This window comes from Cervus elaphus, chromosome 18, assembly GCF_910594005.1.
Source record: "Cervus elaphus chromosome 18, mCerEla1.1, whole genome shotgun sequence".
Taxonomy (NCBI): domain Eukaryota; kingdom Metazoa; phylum Chordata; class Mammalia; order Artiodactyla; family Cervidae; genus Cervus; species Cervus elaphus.
The window spans coordinates 18,248,699-18,276,183 of NC_057832.1; the positions used below are offsets into that span (position 1 = coordinate 18,248,699).

General features: G+C 40.0%; 1 protein-coding gene across 1 annotated transcript; it reads left to right on the forward strand.

Moving 5' to 3' along the window:
• The first annotated feature begins 207 nt into the window (after positions 1–207).
• Positions 208–27,485, forward strand: PTTG1IP2 (PTTG1IP family member 2). The gene is made up of 7 exons (XM_043872982.1): positions 208–486; positions 7,350–7,396; positions 14,961–15,054; positions 16,461–16,554; positions 19,985–20,046; positions 22,388–22,453; positions 27,223–27,485. The coding sequence occupies exons 1-6, from the start codon at positions 339–341 to the stop codon at positions 22,399–22,401; spliced, it is 459 nt and encodes a 152-aa protein (XP_043728917.1). The 5' UTR covers positions 208–338; the 3' UTR covers positions 22,402–22,453; positions 27,223–27,485.

Genomic DNA, 27,485 nt, shown 5'->3' on the forward strand with positions numbered 1-27,485 from the left:
AACTTAGAATTCAGGCCTTCTTCAAAAGCAACAACCCAGCAGGGAAGCACTGTGGGTTTCGGAGGGTAATAGACTTTGATCGAGACCAGTGGACAAAGTGTAGGTGGTGACCATGGCAGGCAGCATTGCATGACAAACATTCTGCATTCTGGCTGGAACATTAGTGGTACTAAAATTCTGCAAATTATGCTGGAGTCCAAGGCTCTGAAAGAGCTGCCTCAGAAGGGACTGCTTGGATGGCTCATGGTCCGTGAGTGGGTCCGCAGGTCCAGATAAGTACCTGATGCCTACCGCAGTCCCTCTAGCCAGCCACTGGTGGCACCCAGGTCTGAGGAGCTATGTGCTGGCTGCGGTCGTGGAGCCAAATCCTCCTGCCAGTTTTTCTCTCTCTCTTTCTCATCCAACTGTTTATCAGCTTCTCAGAAAATAGCTTTTCCCAAATCTCCAGATACCAGAGCAAGCACAGACCAAAATCTGTGAATGACGGTAGGTAGGCCATCCTGAGCCCAGAGGCACTGCTTTATGTGTGCAGTGGCTTTTATATTTGAGCCTTCCTGGAAGGCTAAAAGTTTCATCTCTAAAGTTGCTTTTGGGTGTTGATGGTGTTGACTAAAAAGATGCACAATGTGTGAGATACCAATTAAGTTTTTGGGGGGCAAAATAAGGACTGCAGCCTGGGAGACAGCACCTCAAATAGCTCTGAGAGACTGCTCCAAAGAGGCAGTGGGGGAAGGTCAATATGTAAGGTTTTGGTGAAGGGAGAGCTCAGTGCAATCAAACACTTACTTTACAAGAGATTTTCTGCCAGTCACCAGGAGCTGATGTCCTCATGAAGGGATTTAGTGATTTTTCTATATATGAAGAGATGCAAGGATTGGGATTATGCAGTCAGTTCCTGAAAGTATCTAACTTTCTAAAGACCTGTCCCACCAGTTTCCCTGGAGCATAGAGTACCTCATTCCACCCTGAACTCCTTCAGGGAGTTTGAATGAAGGTCAACAGCTACAGCAGCATAGGGTTCAGTCTCCACAGGGGCAGATGGCAAATGCCCTTGGCAAGTGCCAATTTGTAGTTGACAGTCGGAAGACATTTTTAAAAGATCTTCACGTTTTTGGTGAAATCCAGTTAAATTGGGGTCTTCCCAGGTGGCTCTAATGGTAAAGAATCCACCTGTAATGCAGGAGACAATCTTTGGGTTGGGAAGATCCCCTAGAGTAGAAAATCAGAACCCACTCCAGTATTCTTGCCTAGAAAATTCTAAGGACAGAAGAGTCTGGCAGGCTACAGTCCATGGAGTCACAAAGAGTCGAACACGACTGAAAGTCTGACTGAGCACACAGTTAAACTGGATTCAAATTCATTTGCTTTATTTGAAATGTGAAAAGTGGATTAAAACTTTTCAGTGTGAAATGCATGTTCCGCGCCCCCCGCCACCCCACCCACATGATTTGCAAGCCCTGTGCTGCAAAAGCTTTGTGCTATGAATAAGGTCTTGGCTTTTGTTCTAATCAGACCCCACCCAGTGTCTTGCCTGGAGAATTCCCATGGACAGAGGAGCCTGGAGGGCTGCAGTCCATGGGGAAGCAGAATCAGACATGACTAAGCACGCACACAGTCTTTTTTTTTTAGTGTTTTAAGGTCTTAACTAATAAATTACTTAGTTTGGGTCTTATCAAGTCATTACTTTGGTTTAGAGACTTCCGTTGGTTCCCCTCCCCAACAGAAGAAATGTTGAAATGTTAAAAGCCTTACTGAGTTAAATTTATGAACCTGCAGATGAAGTTTCCAGTATCCTAAAATGAAATTGTATAGATAGAATAAGGATGGGATTTGAACTACTTGGAAAATGCCATGTAAAGCCAAGGTTGCCATTTTTATGAAGACTCTGAGACAGAATAATTACTGCTTTCTGGTTTTCAGAGTCAAAAAGATAGTATCTATAACGAAGTTTGTCTTCCTTCCTAAAACCGAACCCAAAGCTCTTAGCTTTGCCCTGAAATGAGAAGTTCCTTTGAGAGGGTGGGGAGTGGGGGCGGCTGAACCAGAAGACCTGGCTTGTTCCTTTGGTCTCCTCTCTCCCGTACATTTTCCTCTCACTTAACCTCGCAATCATTCCTATACAGACTTTAGGCAAAACAGTGTTCTCTTACCACACCTGTCACCTTCTCCCCATGAAGAGTGCCTAAAAACATAGGCTGAACGTAGAAACACACCTTTCCCTCTGTCCCCTAGCAAACTGGAGTCATACTAGAATTTTTCAGAAAATCTTGTTAAAATACTGAGGAAGAACAAAAAGGGAGGAAACAAAAGTAAATCAAGAATCATAGATGACAGCCATGAAATTAAAAGAATGCTCCTTGGAAGAAAAGCTATGACAAACCTAGACAGCATATTAAGAAGCAGAGACATTACTTTGCCAACAAAGGTCCATCTAGTCAAAGCTATGGGTTTTTCCAGTAGTCATGTATGGATGTGAGAGTTGGACTATAAAGAAAGCTGAGCACTGAAGAATTGATGCTTTTGAACTGTGGTGTTTGAGAAGACTCTAGAGAGCCCCTTGGTCTGCAAGGAGATCAAACCAGTCAGTCCTCAAGGAGATCAGTCCTGGGTGTTCATTGGAAGGACTGACGCTGACGCTGAAGCTCCAATACTTTGGCCACCTCATGCGAAGAATTGACTCATTGGAAAAGACCCTGATGCTGGGAGGGATTGGGGGCAGGAGAAGGGGATAAGAGAGGATGAGATGGTTGGGTGGCATCACCAACTCAATGGACAGGAGTTGGAATAAGCTCCATGAGATGGTGAAGGACAGGGAAATCTAGTGTGCTGCAGTCCATGGGGTCACAAATAGTTGGAAATGACTGAGTGACTGAACAACAAATAGATGACAGAGTCTGGTCTTCTAGCCAGCTTGGTTCTGGGGCTGACCAATCTTGGTCAGTGTTTCTAAGAAAACAACTTCCCTTTTGGAGGGAAGACCTGGTTCAGCCTATTTCTGAGCCTGTCCTGAGTGTTGGCTTCTTAGCGTGGGGTAATTTCCCCTTTGAGCTCACATTCAACCTTCCCCTTTTATAAGCATATGGTTTCTTAGACATGATTCTTTCACTTCCAAAACCTCCTCTAACCTCTCACTGAGATTTCCACCTCCATCATTTCTAACACTCCGAGTGATAGACCTTCCCACAGGCAACCCACAGGCATCAGTGAATGACCCCACATCAAGTGAGATCTCCTACCTAGTGGGTTACTTTGATCCCCAGAGCTTTTAACCCTGATGTTCACTTACATTTGAGAGTTTAGTAAGCAATATCTGAAGAAGTTCTAGTTTGCTCTTGGTACTTTTAATTAAGAATCTTCTTCTCTAATACTAGTGAATGAACAAAAAATACCAAATATTGTAGAGAAGTTCTCTTACTGTGAGCAACCAGACAACAAAGGGCAAGCATGGGAAGAAATAGAAGGCTCTGGATCAGACTAGAACAGCACAGCATGCAACACTCCAAACGCCACCATCACCCCTTAGAAATGACTGAGTCACTAAATTCCAAAAATTTTCATTAGTACTCCCAGATCTAGAGAGATGCAAACTGAGTCGGTGTCCTATTTTTCACCCTGTTCTGAAGAACAGAGGAATAGTTACAGAGAAGACATAAGGAAAACAGAAATTGAACAATGGATCTGACTCTGATGGAAACACTAGTTCCTGGGCTACAAACTGGCTTTAGGGGGCAGTTCTACAATTCAAAGATACCCGCTGTTTGGAAATTAGCAACTTTAGCAATTAGCTGGAGTGAACCCTGGCAGTGGAAAAATGACAAAAGCTCAGAAGAGAGGACAGAGTCCGGATATCGTAACGAAGTTTGGTGGCACAGACTCACGTGAGTTCTCTCCCTTTGTCAAATGCTTAGAACAGCCAAGTGGAAAGAATGTGCTGTGTGTGTGCTCAGTCACTCAGCCGTGTCTAACTCTTGGCAACCCCATGGACTATAGTCCACCAGGCTCCTCTGTCCATGGAATTTTTCAGGCGAGAATACCGAAATGGGTTGCCATTTCCTACTCCAGGGGATCTTCCTAACCCTGGAATCAAACCTGTGTCTCTTGCCTCTCCTGCATTCGCCAGTGGATTCTTTACCACGAGCGCCACCATAAAATATGGTAAAACTGTAGTTTGTCAGAAAAAAATTTTCAAGGACAGTGGTAAGGTGACCAAGATGTCACTTATACTATGTCAGCACACATGGAAGGTCTAAAAAAAGCTGTCAAAGATGAAAATAGACAATACAGAACCTAAGCAAACACTGCACAGCTAACAGTAAATAATGAAGGAGTATATGATCACATGGGCTTCCCAGGTGGCGCAACAGTAAAGAACCCACCTACCAATGCAGGAGATGCAGGAGATGTGGGTTTGATTCCTCGGTTGGGAAGGTCCCCTGGAAGAGGAAATGGTAACCTGTTCTCTAGTATTCTTGCCTGGAAAATTCCATGGACAGAGGAGCCTGGTGGGGTACAGTCCATGAGGTCGCAAACAGTCAGACACAAATGAGTGACTGAGCACACACATATGGTCACATGCAGAAAAACTGATAAACTATCCTAGAAGAATGCATAACTCGAGGAGCAGATGAAAATCTCCCCCACAAGGGCTGAGCTAGGAAACCACCAAAGGAGAAACAGACTCAGTGAAACGTATCTCAGAGTCAGAATGAGATGAAAAGTCAGGTCTCTCCAAGGAAATAAAATGAAGGCTTCCTATTTGAAAATGAGGCAAGGCTTGCAGGTTTTCTCTTTATTTCCATAGTATATATTTGTTTATTTCTGCTAATGCTGAATGCACCAAGAATATCTGTCATGCAGACTCTACATAAACTTATTACACTGGATTCTGGTAGCTGCCTCCTTCCTCTGCCCTCTAGCCTAGCATGTGCTGGTATCTGGGGTGAGCTGGGTCTTCACTGTCTTCCTCCTGGCAGATTCCTCAATCTTATCTATCACCTGGGTACCTGATTCCCAGGACTACACTCCCTATATTATATATAATCAAAGTGACTTCTGTCACTCTTCAGACCCTCTCTGAGAAAGGTGTGCTCAGGGATATGTTCAGCAAAATGAAAATAAACTGAGGGGACAGGTGGGCTTCAAAAAAGAGTAGGAAGCAAAGAAGCCAGTGCACCAGAATCAAATATAAATGATTGATTACAAGTCGATAGCCGTGTAAATGCATTGATAGTCTAATAATAATTGATAACTATTTAATAATAATTGAAATTCAAGATGATTTCTTCCTGGGGAGTGGTGTGGGAAGGGAAAGGAAGAAAGTTAAAGCACATTAAGATCCTTGTATAGGTGGAGAATGTAGATCTTTATGAATCAATGATAGAAAGAAGAATATAAAACATATCTCAAAAATTTTTAAGGAAACAGAAACAGGTGTGACTGCAGGGTGTGACTAGAGGAAATAAAGGAACAAACAATAAATTGATGAAATAATATATACATTGCAAATGCTAATGAAAAATAAAACAAGTGTAGCAACATAGTTAGATGAAACAGAATTTAAATAAAAAATATTTAAGGAGGATAATAAGCAATATTCCATACTGACATATAGCACAATACATGGAGATGACATATTATGAATCTTTATTCACTTAACAATATAATTTTGAAATATAAACTATGGAATAGAACTACTTTCTAGCCAAAGCTGATAGAAATTTAAAAAAGCACTTAACAGATTAAAAACCCCATGGACTCACTTTACATGCCTATATCAGAAATCAATAAAGTAAATAAAATATAAGAAGGTGGTATAGAGGATATTAATAGTAGTATATGAAATCTTGTTATCCATTGCCTAAATTTTTCTCATACCTGTTCGTCAGAAAATTTTGATTCCAAAAATATTTTTACTCATCCTAGATAAACTTTAGAATCAACTTGTCAGATTCAGTTGTTCAATTTTTAAATTATTAATTATTTGCAACACCAATCAAAAAGAAAGTTTTTGTTTTGATATCGAGTATAATATATGTTGATGCCTGGCGTCTCTAGGTATTTGAAATTGTGATCCCTCATGGAAGAAGAGAAGAAGACCAAGAATGGAACTTTATGGAATAACAACATTTTAGGCATTAATTGAGGAAATGGAACCAACCAAAAAACTCAAAAAGGATGGCCAGTAACATTCCAAGAGAACTAGGAGAGAGCGATGCTACAGGTATTAGGGAAATGTATTCAGGAGGACGGAAGTGACTAGATAGAAAACAAATACACACAAAAAAGTCTGTTTTCAGAGTACAGGGAGAATCTGGCCCTGAGAATGCTGTGGAAATAGCTAACGTGTCTTTCTTCAGGCACAGAGTAAAAGAAGGAAAGAACATATTGCTTCATGTAGCAGACGGTCATATAGGTCAGCTGTCCTTCATTGGTTTTTCAGTAATAGGAAGGAAGACTACAAGAAGGATTACTGGTTAGTTCTACAAATACTTAGTCTCAGTCTCTGAGATGGACCGAGATCAGGTCATTCCCTGACCTGAAGTTCAGGCTGGAGAGAAAGGAATGAAGCCATAAGGAGCAAATAGATTTGGAAAACGATTGAGACGTCAAGAAAAGTAAAGGTCTGAGTCATGTCAAAATGCAAACTAGACGAAAGGAGAGAAGATTCTATTCAGAGACTAGAATATTGGTATTTAAGATTTCATGGTTGCAGTCCTCTGCAATGATGGCAAAATTCAAATTTAGATCATGGTAATAATTTGTTTAAAGTAAGATGAGGCATCAGAATTTCTCTGGATGGTGGAATTTCAGCTGACTTTTGATTTTTATGTATACTTATTTCTTATATTGAATATGTATCACGTTTATAATTACACAAAGGTAAAAATCATATTTAAATTTTTGAAAAATTAGAGACCCCTGACCCTCAAGTTCCAATCTGTAAATCATGGAAGGAGGCTTCTGATTGGTCTGACTTGGTCAGATTCCTTCTCCCTGGATCGATGAATGCGCTGTGGGATTAGTCCAGTTTGCTTCAGAGGTGTAGCCTTTAATGTCTGGTGGGACCAGGGAGTTAGTGTAGGAGAGGGAGGTTATTTTTTATAACTTTACTTGTCTCATCAAAGTTGGATGATGCTCTCTCATTTTTTGAGTTTAAGAGGAGAAAGTAAGAAGGAGTTAGGATTTAAATAGTATCAATGAGAGAGTGTCTAGACTTATGAAAATAATAAAGGAAAATGCTCCAGGTATGGATACATTTGCCTTGAAACAGAAATGACTTAACAAAATGCATTTTATCTAAAATTGAGTGATAAAAATATTTATATTTTTGTACTTAATTTTTTTTTCAGAATGTACTGCAGTGAATAATTGCCAATCATGTATAAACAGAAAGAAAGTAAGTTAACTTTTTTTTTTTTTTTAGTAAGTTAACTTTTATATGAAGAAATTGTCTTGGGAGTATTATAAAGTCATGTAATTTACAGTTGTAGTCTAAAAGGTATGCCAAACTTCGTTTTACACAGTTTTTTAATAATAGGAATGACTGGTCACAGTTATTAAGATGTATTTCTTCATTTCAAACCGTTCCTTGAGAACCTAAAAATAAAACAAAGGAAAAACTTAGTGTGAACATGTACTTCCTTCTAGAAAATTATACTTCAAAAACAAAATAATTTTTTGTTTGAAAAAAAATTATAATTCAATTTTTAAAAAGAAAAGAAAAAACACACTCTTTAGTCTGGTTCAAAGTCCATCTCCATTTGAGAAAAGTTTACCTTTCCAAATAATTCCACAAAATCCCATGATGACAGATTTCACTTCTACCGCTGTGGAAGCATGTTCTTTTGTATTTTTCATATTTCATAATTTTACTGATTTATCTTTGGCCGTGCTGGGTCTCTGTTGCCGCTTGGGCTTCTCTAGCTGTGGAGAGCAGGGGCTAGTGTCTCGTGGTGGCGCTCAGGCTTCATCTGCGCCGGCTTCTCCTGTTGGGGAGCACAGGCTCTGGGGCATCGGGGCGCTCAGCAGCTGTGGCACGTGGGCCCTGCAGAGCCCCTGACGCTGGGAGCGCCAGGCTCCCGGGCTCAGGAGTTGTGGCGCAGCGGCTTAGCTGCTCTCAGGCATGTGGGATCTTCCTGGATCAGGGATTGAACCTGTGTTTCCTGCACAGGCAGGCAAATTCTTTACCACTGAACCACCAGGGAAGCCTGAAACCTGTTCTTTTTTAAAATTTTATTTTAATTGGAGGCTAATTACTTTACAATACTGTAGTGCTTTTTGCCAAACATTGACATGAATCAGCCATGGGTGTACATGTGTCCCTCATCCTGAACCCCCCTCCCACCTTCCTCCCCATCCCATCCCTCTGGGTCATCCCAGTGCACCAGCCCTGAGCACCCTGTCGTTGAACCTGGACTGGCAATCCACCTCACATATGATAATATACATGTTTCAACACTACCCTCTCAAATCATCCCATGCTCACCTTCTCCCACAGAGCCCAAAAGACTGCTCTAATTTACATCTGTGTCTCTTTTGCTGTCTCACATATAGGGTCATTGTTACCATCTTTCTAAATTCCATATATATGCATTAGTATACTGTATTGGTGTTTTTCTTTCTGACTTATTTCATTCTGTATAATAGGCTCCAGTTTCATCCACCTCATTAGAACTGATTCAATGAATTCTTTTTAATGGCTGAGTAATATTCCATTGTGTATATGTACCACAGTTTTCTTATCCATTTGTCTGCCAGTGGACATCTAGGTTGCTTCCATGTCCTGGCTATTGTAAACAGTGCTGTGATGAACATTGGGGTACGTGTGTCTCTTTCAATTCTGGTTTCCTCGGTGTGTATGCCCAGCAGTGGGATTGCTGGGTCATATGGCAGTTCTCTCTCCAGTTTTTTAAGGAATCTCCACACTGTTCTCCATAGTGGCTGTACTAGTTTGAATTCCCACCAACAGTGTAAGGGGGTTCCCTTTACTCCACACCCTCGCCAGCATTTATTGCTGAAACCTGTTCTTTATTCTACCATAGCTTCTGTGTCTAAAGCCCTCTCTTCCTATATAGATTTTTACCTATTCTTCAAAAGTCAGACAAATTCTTCCTATTCTCTGAAAGAAATCTTATATAGTTAATCAACTAGGAGTGAGTACTTTCTCTTATGAACTACTATCACATTTATTACCTGTTCCACTCCTTTCAAAATTATAATATTTTTCCGCTTAGAGACTTTTTTTTTTAATAGAGTGGACATATTATATCTGCTGGTTAAATTTTCAACCTCTAGAAAACAATGCTTTAGGGCTTCCTTGTTGGCCCCCAGTGGTAAAGAATCTACCTGCCTATGCAGGAAACAGCTAGGTTTGATCCCTGATCCAGGAAGATCCCACATGCCACGGACTGTTAAGCCTGTGCTCCAGAGCCTGGGAGCCACAGTTACTGAGCCCACGTGTCCCAGAGACCATGAAAAGTCACCACAATGAGAAACCTGAGCACTGCAACTGGAGTAGCTCCCGTTCGCCAAAACTGGAGAAAAGCCTCTGCAGCAATAAAGACCCAGTACAGTCAAAAGTAAATAAATGAATGAAATTATAGAAAACAATACTATATATATCAGTGTAATCTAACCTCTATTATCTCTAACATTTGCCCTTAAATAATTAGTAAATACTCTTTTTATCCTACGTCCACTACTATAAAATCCCTCTTTGCACAATAAGTACCTTCCTCCTCTCTGCATTTTTTTTCCATTTTAATGATATTATCCATCAGTCTAAAGTCTGTTAGCTGACTTCTCACTTGTCACTCTCTGAAGGGTCTCTGGTTGGCATGGCTTTGTATTTATACAGGTCATCTTCCTTAGCTACCAGAAAAAAAAAATCCTGTAATTTGTCTTAAATTCAGTTCAGTTCAGTCGCTCAGTCGTGTCCGACTCTTTGCAACCCCATGAATCGCAGCACGCCAGGCCTCCCTGTCCATCACCAACTCACGGAGTTTACCCAAACTCATGTCCATTGAGTCAGTAATGCCATCCAACCATCTCATCCTCTGTCGTCCCCTTCTCCTCCTGCCCCCAAGCCCTCCCAGCATCAGGGTCTTTTCCAATGAGTCAACTCTTCACATGAGGTGGCCAAAGTATTGGAGTTTCAGCTTTAGCATCTGTCCTTCCAATGAACACCCAGGACTGATCTCCTTTAGGATGGACTGGTTGGATCTCCTGGCAGTCCAAGGGACTCTCAAGAGTCTTCTCCAACACCACAGTTCAAAAGCATCAACTTTTCGGCGCTCAGCTTTCTTCACAGTCCAACTCTCACATCCATACATGACCACTGGAAAAACCATAGCCTTGACCAGACGTACCTTTGTTGGCAATGTAATATCTCTGCTTTTTAATATGCTATCTAGTTTGGTCATAACTTTCCTTCCAAGGAGTAAGCGTCTTTTAATTTCATGGCTGCAGTCACCATCTGCAGTGATTTTGAAGCCCCCCAAAATAAATTATGCACTACTAATTTAGAGAGGTTAAATATATTCTACTGTTCTTCTGGGTAATTTGAAGTTCTGCTCTTTGAAGACATTTTAGCCTCAGTTAAGGAATTAGATCTCCTTGTGGTAAGTGACAGACACCTAGCTCAAACTAATTTAATCAAAAGAATATATTGACTCACAAACCTGGTAAGCCCAGGGTGGCCTTGACTTCATGCACAGCTGAGTCTTAGGAGCTGTTATTCACATTTCCTCTCTTTCTTTTTATCTCTCAGCTCTGCCTCCCTCTGGATGTGCTTAGTCGCTGCAGTCATGTCTGACTGCCATGCCATGGACTGTAGCCCGCTAGGCTCCTCTGTCCATGGGATTCTCCAGGCAAGAATACTGGAGTGGGTTGCCATGCCCTCTTCCAGGGGATCTTCCCAACCCAGGAATCAAACCCAAGTCTCCTGCATTGCAGGTGGATTCTTTACCGCTGAGCCACTGACCTCATTGTGTTCTATAGTGAATGAACATTCCATCGAGCTGGGGAAGAGGCAGCTCTCCGCAGACCTCTCCCAATGTCTGTACAATTCCCTGGAAGATTCTGGTTGACCCTATTTGTGTCTCATGTCCGGTTCAGCACTCATTACTGGGCCAGAGGAATGGGCTGCTCTGGGTGCCATTACCTGCATCAGGTGATTCCAGTAGAAGCAGAGTGGTGGAGCAGAGCTGGCTGATTGCTGTAGCACCCCAGAAAGTTGGGGAAGAGGCCCACAAAGGAAAGAGGATGTGGTTACCAGAGGAAGCAGGGTGGTGCAGAAGTCTAGGCAGACAGAGAGGAAACAAAGAAACTACTTAGGCGCCTGTGTTTCGTCCTTTGACCTTTAGGAAGCACAGATTTTATCTTCCTCATCCCTACATTTTTAAAAAATGCTCTTGGCAAAATAATGCATCTGGCCGTCAAGTAAAATTGGACTTACCCAGAGTCATTGTCAGTTATTGCCCCCACTGCCCCCAGCTATAACTTTGGAATATCTCAGGGAAATGTGCAGATATTCTGTGGAATTTCCCTAACCAGACAGTAAGCTATTGATGACCCCGTCTGGCTGCTGCCCGCCCCCCCACGCCTGACGCCCCGGCTCAACCTGCAAAGCAGCTCCCTCTTGTACTGTTCCCTAAGCTCCTGTCAAAGAGAGGGACAGGGGATAAAGTCTCTTCTGGGGACTGTGCTGCCTTAGAAGCTCACTACTGTGAACCTGGTGTCCAGGGCCAGGCCACCAGCCTGGTGCTGAGTGACCACAGGCTCCTCTCTGACAGGTTCAGGTTTTCCCTGGCAATTCATCTCCCATAAAACCCTGCTAGAGCTTCAAGAAGAAGCACAAGCTGGAATCAAGATTGCCGGGAGAAATATCAATAACCTCAGATAGGCAGAGGACACCACCCTTATGGCAGAGAGTGAAGATGAACTGAAGAGCCTCTTGATGAAAGTGAACGAGGAGAGTGAAAAAGTTGGCTTAAAGCTCAACATTCAGAAAACTAAGATCATGGCATCTGGTCCCATCACCTCATGGGAAATAGACGGGGAGACAGTGGAAACAGTGGCTGACTTTATTTTTTTGGGCTCCAAAATCACTGCAGATGGTGACTGCAGCCATGAAATTAAAAGACACTTAGTCCTTGGAAGGAGAGTTATGACCAACCTAGACAGCATATTAAAAAGCAGAGACATTACTTTGTCAACGAAGGTCCGTCGAGTCAAGGCTATGGTGTTTCCAATGGTCATGTATGGATGTGAGAGTTGGACTGTGAAGAAAGCTGAGCACCGAAAAATTGATGCTTTTGAACTGTGGTGTTGGAGAAGACTCTTGAGAGTCCCTTGGACTGCAAGGAGATCCAACCAGTCCATCCTAAAGGAGATCAGTCCTGGCTGTTCACTGGAAGGGCTGATGCTGAAGCTGAAACTCCAGTACTTTGGCTATTTCATGCGAAGAGTTGACTCACTGGAAAAGACCCTGATGCTGGGAAGGATTGGGGGCAGGAGGAAAAGGGGACGACAGAGGATGAGAAGGCTGGATGGCATCACCGACTCGATGGGCATGAGTTTGGGTAAACACCGTGAGTTGGTGATGGACAGGGAGGCCTGGCATGCTGCCGTTCATGGGTTCGCAAAGAGTCGGACATGACTGAGCGACTGAACTGACTGAACTGAGAGCTTCCCTGGTGGTCCAGTGCTTAAGAATCTGCCTGACAACGCAGGAGACGTGGGTTGGATCCCTGGTGCAGGAAGATCCCACATGCCGCAGAGGAAATAAGCCCCTGTGCTACAGCTGCTAAGTTGCCCTGGAACCCGTGCACCACAAGAGAAGCCACCACAGTGAGACACCTGTGCACCATAATGAAGACCCAGGACAGCGGGAAAAAAAAAACAAAACCCTGCTAGATGGCATGAACCTGATTCTTAGAAACTTCAAGATCTAGTAATCAAGGCCTGAAGTCTCTAGGGTGTAATCTTTGATTCTAGCCCTTGACTTTGAAGTTCCAGTCTTTAAGCAAAAGTCCAAGAGGCCAGGACCCATTTAGCCTAAATGATTTCAGTCTGAAACTTACCTTCACTTGACCTTTGATCTTGGTTAACACGAAACGAAAGCTGACCTGTGATGTATCTCTTACTCTCAGGAAGTGTCTGAAAAGTGTTAGTTGTTCAGTTGTGTCCTATCCATGGAGTGTAACCCTCCAGGCTCCTCTGTCCATGGGATTTCCCAGGCAAGAATATTGGAGTGGGGTGCCATAAGGAGTGACTTTTTGCATTGGAATGTACTGATATATCCTACTGGTCTCAGGATATACAGCAGGAGGTGATTGGGAGGGGTCTGGGGTCAGTCTCATAGAATTGGTTACCAGCATAGAACCAAATTGGTAACATTAGAACCTAAGCTTCCCTATTTACTAGATGTGTGACTTCATGTGAGTTACTTGATGGCTCTGTGCCGCCCTCTGCTCCTCTATAAAGTGGACATAAAAGTCCATAGCTTATAGGGTTGTCATGAGTGTGAAATGAGTTAATACATATAAAGGGCTCAGAATAGTGCCTGTCACGTGGTAAGCCTTATGTAAGTGACAGCGGTTTTTACCACTCTGCTGTCCTTTTTTTTTTTTTTTTACTCTTCTAGATTCTAGTCTTATCTCCCACCAGTGGTTGCCACCTTTATACCTTGCTTTTACTTACTTCAACAAGGGACTTAGAATTCAGCTTTCCTATTTACGAATAATCATCAACCACCAGTGAGCAAAAGGGGGAAGGGGGCAAGGCAAGGCTGGTTGACAGCACCTCCAGGCCCATGTGTAATAGAAGAGGAATCCCCAGAGGAAAGTGAGAGTGCTGCAGACAAGGGGAGTCGGAAAGAGTGTTAGAGAGAGGGGGCAAAAAGCAACCTATCTACTGAAGTGTCCTTATTAATGCTCTGTGAAATAATGTCTAGTGTTAGTTCACTAGGGCTTCCCAGGTGGCTCAGTGGTGAGGAATCCATGTGCCAGTGCAGGAGGTACAAGAGACGCAGGTTCGATCTCTGGGTTGGGAAGACACCCTGGAGGAGGAAATGGCATTCCAGTATTCTTGCCTGGGGAATCCCTTGGACAGAGGAGCCTGGTGGGCTACAGTTCATGGGGTCCAAAGGAGTCGGACGTGACTGAGCGCACACACACAGTCTAACCACAGAGCCTGAGAAAGAATTCAGGTACATGTGACTCCTTTAGTGAATGTTGTTCAGCAAAATTATTAACATGAAGGAGTAAGGGACTCAGAGAAGCTAAGGGACAAGAGCCAAGCAAAGACGTGATCTTGGCCAAGGCCTACACTTGGCCTGAACCCTGGGCAGCCCTGGGGCAAAAGGCTATATGGTGGACTGGTGCCTGCCGTGAGGCAAGCAAACCCATCGTTCAGAGCCCCGTGCATCTGTCAGCTGGGGATGCACAGTGGCTCAAGTGATGAAGAATCCACCTGCCAATGCAGGAGATGCAGAAGACGTGGGTTTGATCCCTGGGTCGGGAAGATCCCCTGGAGGAGAGCATGGCGACCCCCTCCAGTATTCTTGCCCGAAGAATCCCATGGACTGAGGAGCCTGGCGGGCTATAGTCCATGGGGTCACAAAGAGTTGGATACGATTGAGCACACACATGCAACAACACAACATACCTGTCAGTTACTGATGGAGGTGGAAGTAACCTCATAGGCACGTTGCTGCCTATCCTTGAGGACAAGGCAGGAAAAAGGGCAGCTTGAGCCACTGTCTGTCACCACACGCTGCAGCTGGGTTTGTGTACGTGAGTCTGGTAAAGCAGATCTGAGCAGCCCACCAGCAGCATCAACCACAAATAATAATATGGTGACGATGATGGTGGCTGTTACAAGTCGAATACTTACCAAACCTGTACCAGAAACTTACTGAAATTGCGATTATTATACTTTTTTTCTCTTTCCAAATGCAGTGTTTTTGGTGCAGTGAAGAAAAGGCTTGCAAAAAAATTTGTTTTCTAAATTCTCAGTGTCCTGTCAGTTGTTCATTTTGGTTAAACTGTCAAGGTGAGTTGTCCATATTTGAATTTTTATGTACTTTTTTTTTTTATGTACTTTTTATAATAGACTTGCAAACACTAGTGATTTGCTACAGTTGAAGAATTATTATATTTACTTTATTAAAATGCAGCAAATTCGTTCATTTCTGTTTCCCCTGGTTGCTTCCAGCCAGTGTTGGTTCAAACTAGGTCAAGCTTTATTCTGATTGGTGGGTGCCTTACCTTACTGATTGTTAAATACTTCAAATTTCATCTCTAAAATACTCCTATATACAATGACTGTAACCCAGTGAAAGGAGGTTTGTGTTCTTCAGTTGCTTTAGGAACTCCAGGAGTTTCTTATAAACTAATCCTGGGGATTGAGGACATACTGAGCCCAGTAGTGTTATTATAATTTATATTGTCTCAGCTACTGTGTTCAATACTGAGAACTGCCAATCAAAAAGAATGATTCCCTAGGACTAAAATCATCTCAGTCATCAAAGAATCTTTAAATTATTTCTGTAATACTGTATTTTGTTTTTTTTTTAATTAAAGTGAAAGATTACAAATTTTTCTCACAAACCCATGTTTTCTTCAGATACCACCAGGTAAATTGAATTCATAATTGTTTGTTGCAAAGAGCTGATATGAATGAGTGACACTTTGTGTATTTAGTATGAATGGGGAACCCCTAGTCTCCTACTTCATCTTCTGCCTGCTGGTTTCATTTTACAGGTACACCAGGCTGATAAGTTAAATAGTATCGAGAGGAGATAAAGTTTCCAAGTGCTGGAGATCTGATTCCCCAGCAAACACTGGTTGTCTTTTTGATAAGGAACTCTTGAAACTCATCCCCCACTACCTGCTGTTTGTATTTGTACAGAAACAGTAGCCTGGAGGATTTTTTTTTTTTTTCCTGTTGAGATATTGCCTGGGAATGAGTTTAGAGATAAAATAAAGGAAAAAAATAAGCTAGTGGCCTAATAGTTTACCAATCTAGAGATGAAAGTAGCGTTAGTCATTCAGTTGTGTCTGACTCTTTCTGACATGATGGACTGTAGCCTTCCAGCCTCTTCTGTCCATGGAATTCTCCAGGCAGGAATACTGGAATGGGTTGCCATTCTCTTCTCCAGGGAATCTTCCCAACCCCGGGATCGAACCAGGTCTCCTACATTGCAGGCAGATTCTTTACTGTCTGAGCCACCAGGGAGATAAAGAACATTTTTTAGCAACCCAGATTATTTTCAGATGTTAGTGATTATTGCGTTAAAGATGGTTTTATTGAGTGTATAATGTACGTTACTGTATAATTTTTAATAATGACCTGTGAATTTGTATTTAAGAATCAGACTGCATGGTAGTAGAAATGATGAAACTATGAGAAATTAACCTTCTATTGGCTTAAAATATAGTTCTTTTCATTCATTTCAGTTGACATGTTTGGATTCCTGATGCTTCTACTCCTTGCGGTCATGGTTATAGCGTTCATTTGTCAATGCTGCATTTATCAACATTACCTACAGAGGTATGTTCATTTATCCTTAGTGAGAATGCACTTTGGGATAATATCACTGAAGAGAATGAGCTAGTAATCAAGGAAGGGTTTACCTTTTTCATGTAATAAAAATAATACATGTATCCATATGATAAGGACACATCACTTTTTTGAAAAGTATAGAAAAGTGCCAAATAAAAAGTTTAATTTTCAAAAAAAAAAAGTTTAATTTTCCCACTCCCCACTCCACCTCTGACACCTCCTCTCCAAAAGTGATCCTTTTAGTATGATTCTATTTGTAGTTCTTCTCTTGGTTAACTCCAAGTCTTTGAACAATATGGCTTTTTCTCTTTTTCATGATTTATTGACTTTAGATATTATCTATCTGCTCCCCATCATGAAAACTGAAAAATGTATCTTGTATGATCCATATTTCTTTTTGTTTTTCAGTGTTACAGGATATTATTATTTTGCTATTTTAGAATTGTGACTATCCTTGTTCACTACAAGCTGTTAAGATGCCTAATATTTCTTCTGTTAGCTATCTTTTTTACTTTGAGTAATCTATTTAGCCCTCTATTTCTCTACCTATCAATACTTTTCCTATTAATTAAAATAAGAAAATCTGGAAACCTGTTTCCTTCCATTTGTCGTCTTCTCTCTCTAGCTCCTAAATTCAGTAAGCTTTCTCACTCATTTGACTTTTTTCAGTGTATAATATTTGCATTCTGTTCTTTATATCTTGAAATTTATATTCTTTATTTATATCTTGAAATACTCTATAATTTGAATCTAAATTTTTTTAACTATTAAAAAGAATAAAACATATTATGATTGTGTAAATAATGTTTAGGAAAGAACTGAAGTGGAAATAGGAAAGGTAATTCTATGTCACAAACCTGTATTGCTTAACAAAGAATTACCTAGTGTTCCAACCAAATAGTCTCTTTCTTTACTCTCCATTTCTCAAAATCATGATACATTTCAGCTTGTTTCATGTTTACATTGTAACTTTCTTACACAGCTTTTGGATTTCCTAGAGTTTTAGCTACCTTCATTATTTCTTGACAAAAAGGACACAGGACACATGTATCTTTATTCCTAACACTGTGATTATTCATCTAGTATTTGGTAAAATATAGTCATTTTCTTCTTATAAATATTCTTTTAAAAGTCCTCTGACTTCCTGTTATAATTTACAAAAATTAGTTTCTTCACTAATTTCACTGCTCTACTGAGTTAGAAGAACTTTTTGGATCCCATATCTTCATTTTTTTAGAATTAATTCTTTTTTTCTTTTGCTGGAGTGTATTTTCAAGTAATTGTTTCAAAAGGAGTTCACAAAAGGTATGGAAAATATTTTCATAGTCCATACACTTTGAGAAGCTTTTCTCTATTCTCCTTCAAGCCAACACAATATTATTTTCTTTCTTCAGTTTGTGTGCCTTTTTCAAGAAGAACCCATAGACAAGATAGAAAGACCCATAGATACGGCAGAGGCACATTAATAGGCCCATCTGTAACTAAAATGTGCCTGTGTGAAAAAGTAAGTGTTGGCCAAATGTTCTGTTTGCTTACTTAAGACCACTAGTTTGTCCAGGACTTTGTATTTTTCTGGCTATGAGACTTTATATCCTCTTCTTATTAACATATTAGGATAAAAGAAACAGTAAGATAGAAGATAACTCCTTATTCTTTACATCTCATTACAAGTATATACCCAAGAGTGAAGTCGCTCAGTCGTGTCCAACTCTTCATGACCGCATGGACTGCAGCCTGCCAGGCTCCTCTGTCCATGGGATTTTCCAGGCAAGAGTACTGGAGTGGGTTGCCATTTCCTTCTCCAGGGGACCTTCCCGACCCAGGGATCGAACCTGGGTCTCCCACATTATAGACAGACGCGTTACCGTCTGAGGCACCAGGGAAGTCCCATATACCCAGAAGGAAGAACCAAAAAGTGTACACTACATGTGTGCCAAGAGGCTGTAACAAACATGTTGCTTTAAAAAAAAAAACAACAACATATATTTTCCCCTAAGGCCCTGGTCTTTTATAAATGTCATCACTTTTTTGCATAGTTGCTTATCAGTAAAGTGGCTAATTATTCCCACAAGAGAATAGGGGCCCGAGCAAATATCCATCACTGAAGCTTCTGCAGTTTGAAAGGAAAGCTCTGAAACTTCTGCAAATATGGGCCAACAACTGCCCTCATTCTGGTTTTGCTCTACTATTCACCTGCTATCCATCTCTTCTTTTTTTGTTTTCATTTAGAGATCTGTTGTTGTACAGTCGCTAAGTCATGTCTGACTCTTTGCGAGCCCATGGACTGCAGCACATCAGGCTTTCCTGTCCTTCACCATCTCCCGGAGCTTGCTCAAACTCAGATCCATTGAGTCGGTGATGCCATCCAACCATCTCATCCTCTGTCTCCCCCTTCTCCTCTTGTCCTCAATCTTTCCCTGTTTCAGGGACTTTATCAATGAGTTGGCTCTTTGCAGCAGGTGGCCAAAGTATTGGAGTTTCTGTTTTAGCATCAATCCTTCCAATGAATATTCAGGGTTGATTTCCTTTCTGTCCAAGGGACTCTCCAGAGTCTTCTCCAGAACTACACTTCAAAAGCATCATTCTTTGGTGCTTAGTCTTATTTATGGTCCAACTTTCACATCCGTACATGACTACTGGAAAAATAACAGCTTTAACTACACAGACCTTTGTCAGCCAAGTGATATCTCAGCTTTTTAATACACTGTCTAGGTTTGTCACAGCTTTTCTTCCAAGTGTCTTTTAATTTTGGAAATCTTACTAATTCCATGAAAACTACATTCTGTTAGGGGAATTTGTGTTAAGGACTTATTATGTTTCATAATACAAAGATTGTTCTTGGGTTCCAGAAACATCCATATTTCAATTAAAAAATGAATGAGTAATGGGGCATTAAAATATTGATTACTACATCTGATCTAATAGTCTTGTTATCTAGCAGATATGATTCTAAGTTAAAGCACTTTTTAAAGTTCCAAATGTCAGATAACATAAGTATTTAACTATTCATGTACTCAATGCCTCCTTGACTCTCGTCTATTTCAGTAGATATTTACTATTTATTATGCCTTATGTAATGTGGTTGTCACTAGGGACATAATTATAGCAAGAAAAGAGAAATCCTTGCCTTCATGTAGTTCACATCCTACTGAGAGATGTGGACAAGTAAATTAGCAGTTGTTAATTCTATTGCTAACTTATTGAAATTTTAAATGACATTTCATTTATTTTAATTTTATTACCATATTCTTAATCAAACACTTTAAGTCTCCTGATGGATAAATATAAGGAGAACTTAATATGTAATAAAACAATGGTAATAGAACATTACATAAATGTAGCCTAGTGAAATAAAATTACTCCAATTTATTTTCAAAATAAACTTCACTAATTCTAAATTTACCATCCTTTTGAACAGAACTCAAGTCTATATTGGTAGAAGACCACACACAGTTTACCTTCCTCATGGGGGTGATCCTGGCAAGTATTTTAATTTATTTGATGAGATGCCCCATACTCTTTCAGTAACTCACAATTGGAATTCTTTCCTTTACTTATTCCAGGCATCAAAATTAAAGTATGAGTACTAAATACTGTTCTCATTTCTAAAACATATTCTTGTAACCTCAATAGCTAATCTAAGATGGGTAAAAACCATAATATTGATAGAGAAGACTAAAATTTCCAGTCAGAGTTGGATATTAATAGCTTTCCCAGTTCCCCCTATTCTAACTCCACAAAAAGAACTCAACGAAAAATTAACTTTGCTTTAAGAAATCCTTGAAGACTTTTCCCAAATCATTTTGCCTTACTTAGTCGACTAACCCTCTCTACTTTTTTCCAGCTTGATTCTTTAAACCTTCCCCTACTTACAAGATACCTCCTTACCCAGAACTCAAATCTTAGCTTCCTTCAACTAAACATGGACAGCTCTGGGTAGGTTCTCACATGCTTGCACCCATGCCTGGACCCTGGAAAGTGAAAGTGAAAGTCACTCAGTCGTATCCGAGTCTTTGCGACCCCATCAACTGTCCATGGAATTCTCCAGGCCAGAATATTGTGGGGAGCCTTTCCCTTCTCCAGGGGATCTTCCCAACCCAGGGATTGAAACGAGGTCTTCTGCATTGCAGGCAGATTCTTTACCAGCTGAGCCACAAGGGAAGCAAGAATACTGTAGTGGGTAGCCTATCCCTTCTCCAGGGGATCTTCATGACCCAGGAATCGAACCAGGGTCTCCTGCATTGCAGGAGGATTCTTTACCAACTGAGTTATCCGGAAAGCCCCTAGATCCTGGAAGCCCAACTAAAGTCAGAACCATTGTATCCTTGTTCACCTGGATGACTGAACCATAAAATATTGACTGATGAAAGGATACTGCAAGGTCCTTTATAATTTCCATTAAAAATAATGTCAGGGGATATCCAGGTTATTGTGTTGTTTGGGGCCTCTGGGACATGATACTATATCTGAATGAGAAGCAGGGTAAAATTTGTATGGTTTAAGGATCAACTGTCAAGCATATATAAACTCCATTGCTAGCCCCTAGCTCTTGTTACATAGAAATCGTTTTGATGGTTACAGGATCATGAACTATTTGGAAAAGCTATTTGAGAGAGTGGCATTAAAACATATACATTACCATATGTAAAACAGATAGCCAGTGGAAATGTACTGGATGATGCAGGGAGCTCAAAGCCGGTGCTCTGTGACAACCTAGAGGGGTAGGATGGGGCGGGAGGTGGGAGGGAGGTTTAAGAGGGAGGGGATATATGTATGCCTATGGCTGATTCATCTTGATATATGGCAGAAACCAACACAATATTGTAGAGCATTTATCTCCCAGTTTAAAAAAAAAAAACTTTTTGAGGAGAGGAGCTGAGGTGCAGCTTTTCTGCTGCCTCCTAGGACTGAAATCAAACCAGAGGACCGCAGAGAACGATGTGGCATTTCAACTTGTGTCCCTCCATGTTCAATCCCACAGCAAACTGGGCCAGGAGAAATGCTTTGAAAAGAGCACAGAGTTGTATGTATGTGGCTGAGTTGCTTTGCTGTGTACCTAAAACTATCACATTGTTAATTGGCAATACTCCAATACAAAATAAAAGGTTGGTATTTTTTTTAAAAGGAGCACAAGGTTGGATATTCATTTTAGGTAGAAGCAGTTATCTATTCACAGATTGGGGACAGTTAGTTACACGAGATTCATTGTAGGAATATAATGTAATCAAATTCACAAAGCAGCTTTACTTTTACCCAGAAGAAACATCTCAGGCTTAAGGGACTGCCTATATTAAAAGGTTGAGTAAAGGAAACTAGATTCTTCAAAAGGAATTCATTGAGCATCCACAGGCTTTCTGTCATCAGAGACAAGTCATCTTGTGGTCACCACCAAATATTTGGCCTTTTTTTCTTTGTTTGACTCACACCCAATTTGATAATACCTCACGTCATTTCAACCTTAAATATTAAAATAGCAGTTGTGTGGCTCAGCAGTAAATAATCTTCCTGCAATGCAGGGGAAGTGGGTTTGATCCCTGGGTCAGGAAGATCCCCTGGAGGAGGAAATGGCAACCCCCTCCAGTAAACTTGCCTGGAGAATTCCATGGACAGAGGAGCCTGGTGGGCTGTAGTCTGTGGGGTTGCAAAGAGTTGGACACAACGTTGTAACTAAACAACAACAACAATATAAAAATCTCAGAACAGAAGTCATATGATATTCATAAATATTTTATGTTTAGCATTTTTTTGAAAATTAGGTAAGTCATCATTGACTTTTCTTAGGAAGACTTTGAAAAGGTAAATTGATTGTCTCTTCTCACAGTGTATAATGAATAGATAACTGAAAAGCTGGATTGCCCAGATAGAGAAGAAGGAAGTTTCTTCAATGGTAAGCTTTCAAATTATATTGCATGAATTTTCTGCATGACTTCCCTCCCTTCTATAATGAAGCTTTTCAGAAATGTAATCAGAGAGGTTCAGAAAGTAAATGGAAATAAAATCTGTGAAATGTAAAGTGATTTTCAGTGCCTGAAACATGAAACAGAAAATGGAGCTATAACAGCTCCTAAGTCAGGCTGCCTTAGTTGAGATCTGGGCTTCATTTACAAAGTATGTCATACTAGACCACTAAGTTGACCTGTCTGTGTCTTAGTTTACATATTCATTAAAACTCTCTAGTAATAGTGACTAAATCAGTCATTTTGTCTGAAGACAAAGTGAGACTTTATGGGCAAAATTTTTAGAATTTCCCTCATGCTCAGTAAGCCCTTAATAAATGTTCATTGTTTCTAGGGGAGTCATAGAATCTCAGCCCTTGGAGGCAAATAAAGGTCACCCTTCTCAGCTACTGCTCCAGTGCTAGGACCCTCTTGCCAACACCTCTGGCATGTTGGATGGCGAACATGTGGGGACTGTCACTTGGATTTAAACAATTACTAAGTTGGCTTTGTGTGGTGTGTGTGCATATACATTGTGTGCCCACACAGGTGCTTGACTTTCAACAGGATCAACACACAGGCATATTTTATTGCTACCTCCTATATCCAGCATCTGCGTACAGAGAAAGGGAGTCCCTAACTAGAGGCATGCTCCGTAACTGTGTGACTCTGCAGTTGTCAGTGCTGGTGAATAAGGAAGGAGGGAAAAGAGAATGCAGGTAACTCCCAGAAGCCTGTAGGCCCCCGAGAAGCCAGAATGATCTCCAGGAGGAATATTAGAGTTTAAAAGACCAATGACACCTGGATGACCATCTGTCATCCAAACCATTTTGAAAGTAAAAGTGGGTCCTCTTAACAAGTATGCTGGGAGAACAGGCATAAACCAGGAGTCTCGTGCACAAGTGAGAATATGCAGCCGTGCTGGTTAATACCCACTGTTGTGAGGGACACGTGTATGTTTGTTTGCTGTTGGAGGGACTGGGTATCTCTACAAACTTCAAGAAGGGAAATCGGACAATATCTATCAAAACCTTTTTTGAGCTGCTCTTTGACTTGGTAATTCTGTTATTAGTTATTGGAGATTTTTCCCCTTATGAATCACCAAAATTATGTGTATTAGTTGAATCATTTGAAATTTCTAGATTTGTCCATTTGTGACATATTAAAGGAGAAATTGCATATAGTTTAATAAAATGATCAAGAGTTAATCTTGGTGTTGTGGGGTCTGAAACTTATAGAATTTTGAGACCTTCCTAAAAACTTTTTTATATCATCCTCTTCTTAATTTTACAAAACTGTTTGACTCTGATGACACACATCCCCAGGGTCATGAAATGCCTAGGGAAACTGAGGGCTCCTAAAGCTTACGCTCTACCACACACATATTTTATTAAATGTTTTTAAAAAATAGGACACAGTTCTTGTCCAGGCTTGAATAAGAATGGAACTGACATATACTACACTTGGGGATATAAATTAGTAGAAGAGTTCTAAAAATCAGTTTGCTAATATGAATCAAGAACCTTAATCTTTTTTACTCTTTATTTATTTTTTTTCTTTTTTACTCTTTAAATCCCAATAATGTCACTTTTGGGAATTTATCCTGTGAAAATAATCAGAAATAGTTTCAGTTTTTAACATTAACTCTATGATCCATTTGGAATTAGGCGTCATATATGATGTGAGATTCAGTTTCAGTTTTGTCTTTTTCCAAATGGCTATCTGACACAATTTATTTTAAAAGTCCATCTTTACATCACTGATGAGATGGAATCTTTTTCATACATTAAATTCCCATACATATATGAGTATATTTTTGTATATCTATTGACTGCCCTTGGTTTGTCTGGCTATTCATTCCCTAACACCTTAATTAATTATGGAGGATATGTAAATGATTTTAATATCTGGAGATGGTATTAAGCTTCTTTCCACCTCATATAACTCTTTTTGTTTCCATTTTTTTTCTTAATTTTAAGTTCAAGCATAATAAAGATGAGTTGTTTATTCTAACTTGCACCAATGCTGGAAATTTCAAAAAGTTAAACATTTGGTATCTGGAAAAGATAATCTTTCTCAAAAAAATAAATAAATAAATAAATAAAAAAGACAATCTTTCTTGAACTTCAGAGGTTCTGCATGTAAAGTAACTCATGTTTTTAGTTATTTTCTCTTGATTTGTTTCAACTTGGTTGTCCTTTCCTGTCCTGTCTTTCCTCCTCTTCCTCTTTTTCTCTTCTCTTTCTTCTTGCTCTCTTTTCTTTTTCCTCCAACCTTCATTTCTTCCTTGCAGAGCAGACTTACCAAAGAAAATTTGATGATATTAGTATATCTTTTAAACTTAGTTCTTCTTATGCTGCCTTGCTGTCCAATTTTTGTAGCAGAGCAGTTTGTTTTGAATAAAATGCTATTGCAGAGGGAAAATGTTGTTTCAGAAGAGCTTTTACTATGCATTTGAATATATAATCATCATAGAAATACTTTCAAATGCATAATGTAAAAGTTACCATTTTTAATGCTTTTTGGTTAGATATTATGTTAAAAATAAAACAGTTGAAACATTTAAAAAATAGACATGATATTCCGGCCCCAAAGTGTCTTCTATAAGGCAATATTTTGAAATCTTAAAATAAGACATAAAAATGTACTAGCACAAATTATAGAACTACTTTTCAATTCTTGTTCATATCTAATCAGTAAATTTGAAAAAAAGGTAATGAATTCTATTGGGAGGAAAAGAATTGACAAAGTCTTATGAGCAAACAGGACTTTTGAGCAGAGAGGAATAAAGAACTGGAAAGACTAAGATTCAGGGGAGCCTTTGAGTGATGAGAACGGAATGAGAGAAAGAGTATTAGAAGAGAGAGCTATCATATCGGGAGATAGGCTCCAAGGCAGAGTTTTTCCTGTAAGAATTTATTGGAGAATGCTCTTAGGAATAACTCATGTGCAGGAGAGAGAGAAGCAGACTTCGGCAGGGGGAAATAGCCATAGAATCACAATAGAGACCTCAGTCAATTTTATGGAGAGTTCTGGAACCTGGTAGGCCTCTCTAATTGAGACAAAGGGGCCCAAACCTCTGTATCAACTATTATTAAATGTCGAATGCTCTTCAAAAGGAGACCTAACTTTGAGTGGGGCAGCTCCCTTTGACTAAGGGCAATTATCAAAGAGAGCCTGGCTGCTAGTGGAATGAGTACCCTGTTCTGGTCCAGAACATCTACCAGGCATCTACCACAGCAGCTGTCGTTGATTTGGGGGAATATTGAGATTAGCAATGCTGGGAAGATAGGATTTGAAATGTTGTTGTTCAGTCACTAAGTCATGTCCTATTCTTTGCAACCCCATGGACTGCAGCATGCCAGGCTCCTGTGTCCTCCACTATCTTCTGGAGTTTGCTCAGGATCACGTCCATTGAGCCAGTGATGCTCTCTAACCATCTCATCCTCTGTGGCCCCCTTCTCCTTTTGCCTTCAACCTTTCCCAGTATCAGGATCTTTTTCAATGAGTCTGCTTTCCACATCAGGTGGCCAAAGAATTGGAGCTTCAGCATCAGTCCTTCCAAAGAATATTCAGGGTTGATTTCCTTTCGGATTGACTGGTTTGTTCTCCTTGCTATCCAAGGGACTCTCAAGAGTTCTATTACTCTTTAAAAGCATACTCCTCCACTTCAACTTTTACATTTTCTTTACATCCAAAGGAATATTAACATTTCTTTCAATTATATCTTTCCACTATTATTATTTTGATTGACCTTATGCAGAGATTGGGCCACATGTGACTATATTTAAATAAATTTTGGAATAGAATTAATTGTGACACCGAGAAGGGGAAAATATGTAAGCAGAAGATGGTAGGTTTACTAGGAAAAGAAGGCAATTGAAAAATGATTGTCTTAAAGAAGTAGAAATAAAAGCAGATCTAATGGGACAGAGAGTGGAGAAGTAGAAGGTTTATCATCAGGGATTAAAATGTCTTCTAGAACACTAAGAGATAGAACAGTTTAGGAATTAACAAACTTTTTCCATAAAGGGCCAGATAGCAAATACTTTAGGCTTTTGGTGTTTTCAGGTCTACTCAACTTCACAATCATTCTGCTAAATCAGCTATAGACAACACATAATTGAATGTGTGTAACTGTGTTCCAATAATATTTTATTTGCAAAAACACAAGAGGGCCAGATTTGGTTTGCCAGCCATAGTTCATGGATTTCTGGTTTAGATGATGAAAAAGACCATTGAATAGCTAACTGGTGTTTGCCTATCTCATTACATTGTCTTATAACAAATATTTCCAAAGATTCCAAATAAAATAGTCAAGACACAAAAGGAAAGCCCAAATAGGGTAGCCATTATGTAACTAATAATCCCATCAGTTTTGTTACATGGTTAATATTGTATACACAGGCTTTCATTTCATGATATCTTCCATTTTTATATTCTTACTTCTAAATATTGAGTTTTCTGAGATGGAATAAAAAATTAATCCAGTCAATATATGCCACCTTGATAAATTCAGCCAGGTTTTGGCAAACACATCTTAAAAAGCAGCTAATCTCATAAGAAATGTAGCAGTAATACAAAAGTAATAGATTAGACTTCTGAAATATACATGTGACAGGTGTCTTTCCACTTAATTCATGTGATTCTTGACAGATCTTTTACCTTCTGTACTTTATTATTCAACTGTCCAATAAAAACACCTTTGATACTTTTCCAGAGTTTTGAAATCCACCTGACAAAATTTTAACTCCTTTGAAAAGGATGTTCAATGCCTTTTTGGAGTAAGGCAGTATTTTCCACATTCAAGTTGCTGCCTGGCCAAATCCACAAACAGGAATGTTATTAAAGAAAGTCTTCGTTGGATTGTAGGTGAGATGAGATGACCCTAATCATCGCGACTGTACAACCAACAGAAATTTACTCCAAACTTTCACCTTCTTATAAATTCGGTCCTCATATAATAAAAAGGGAGAATAAAAA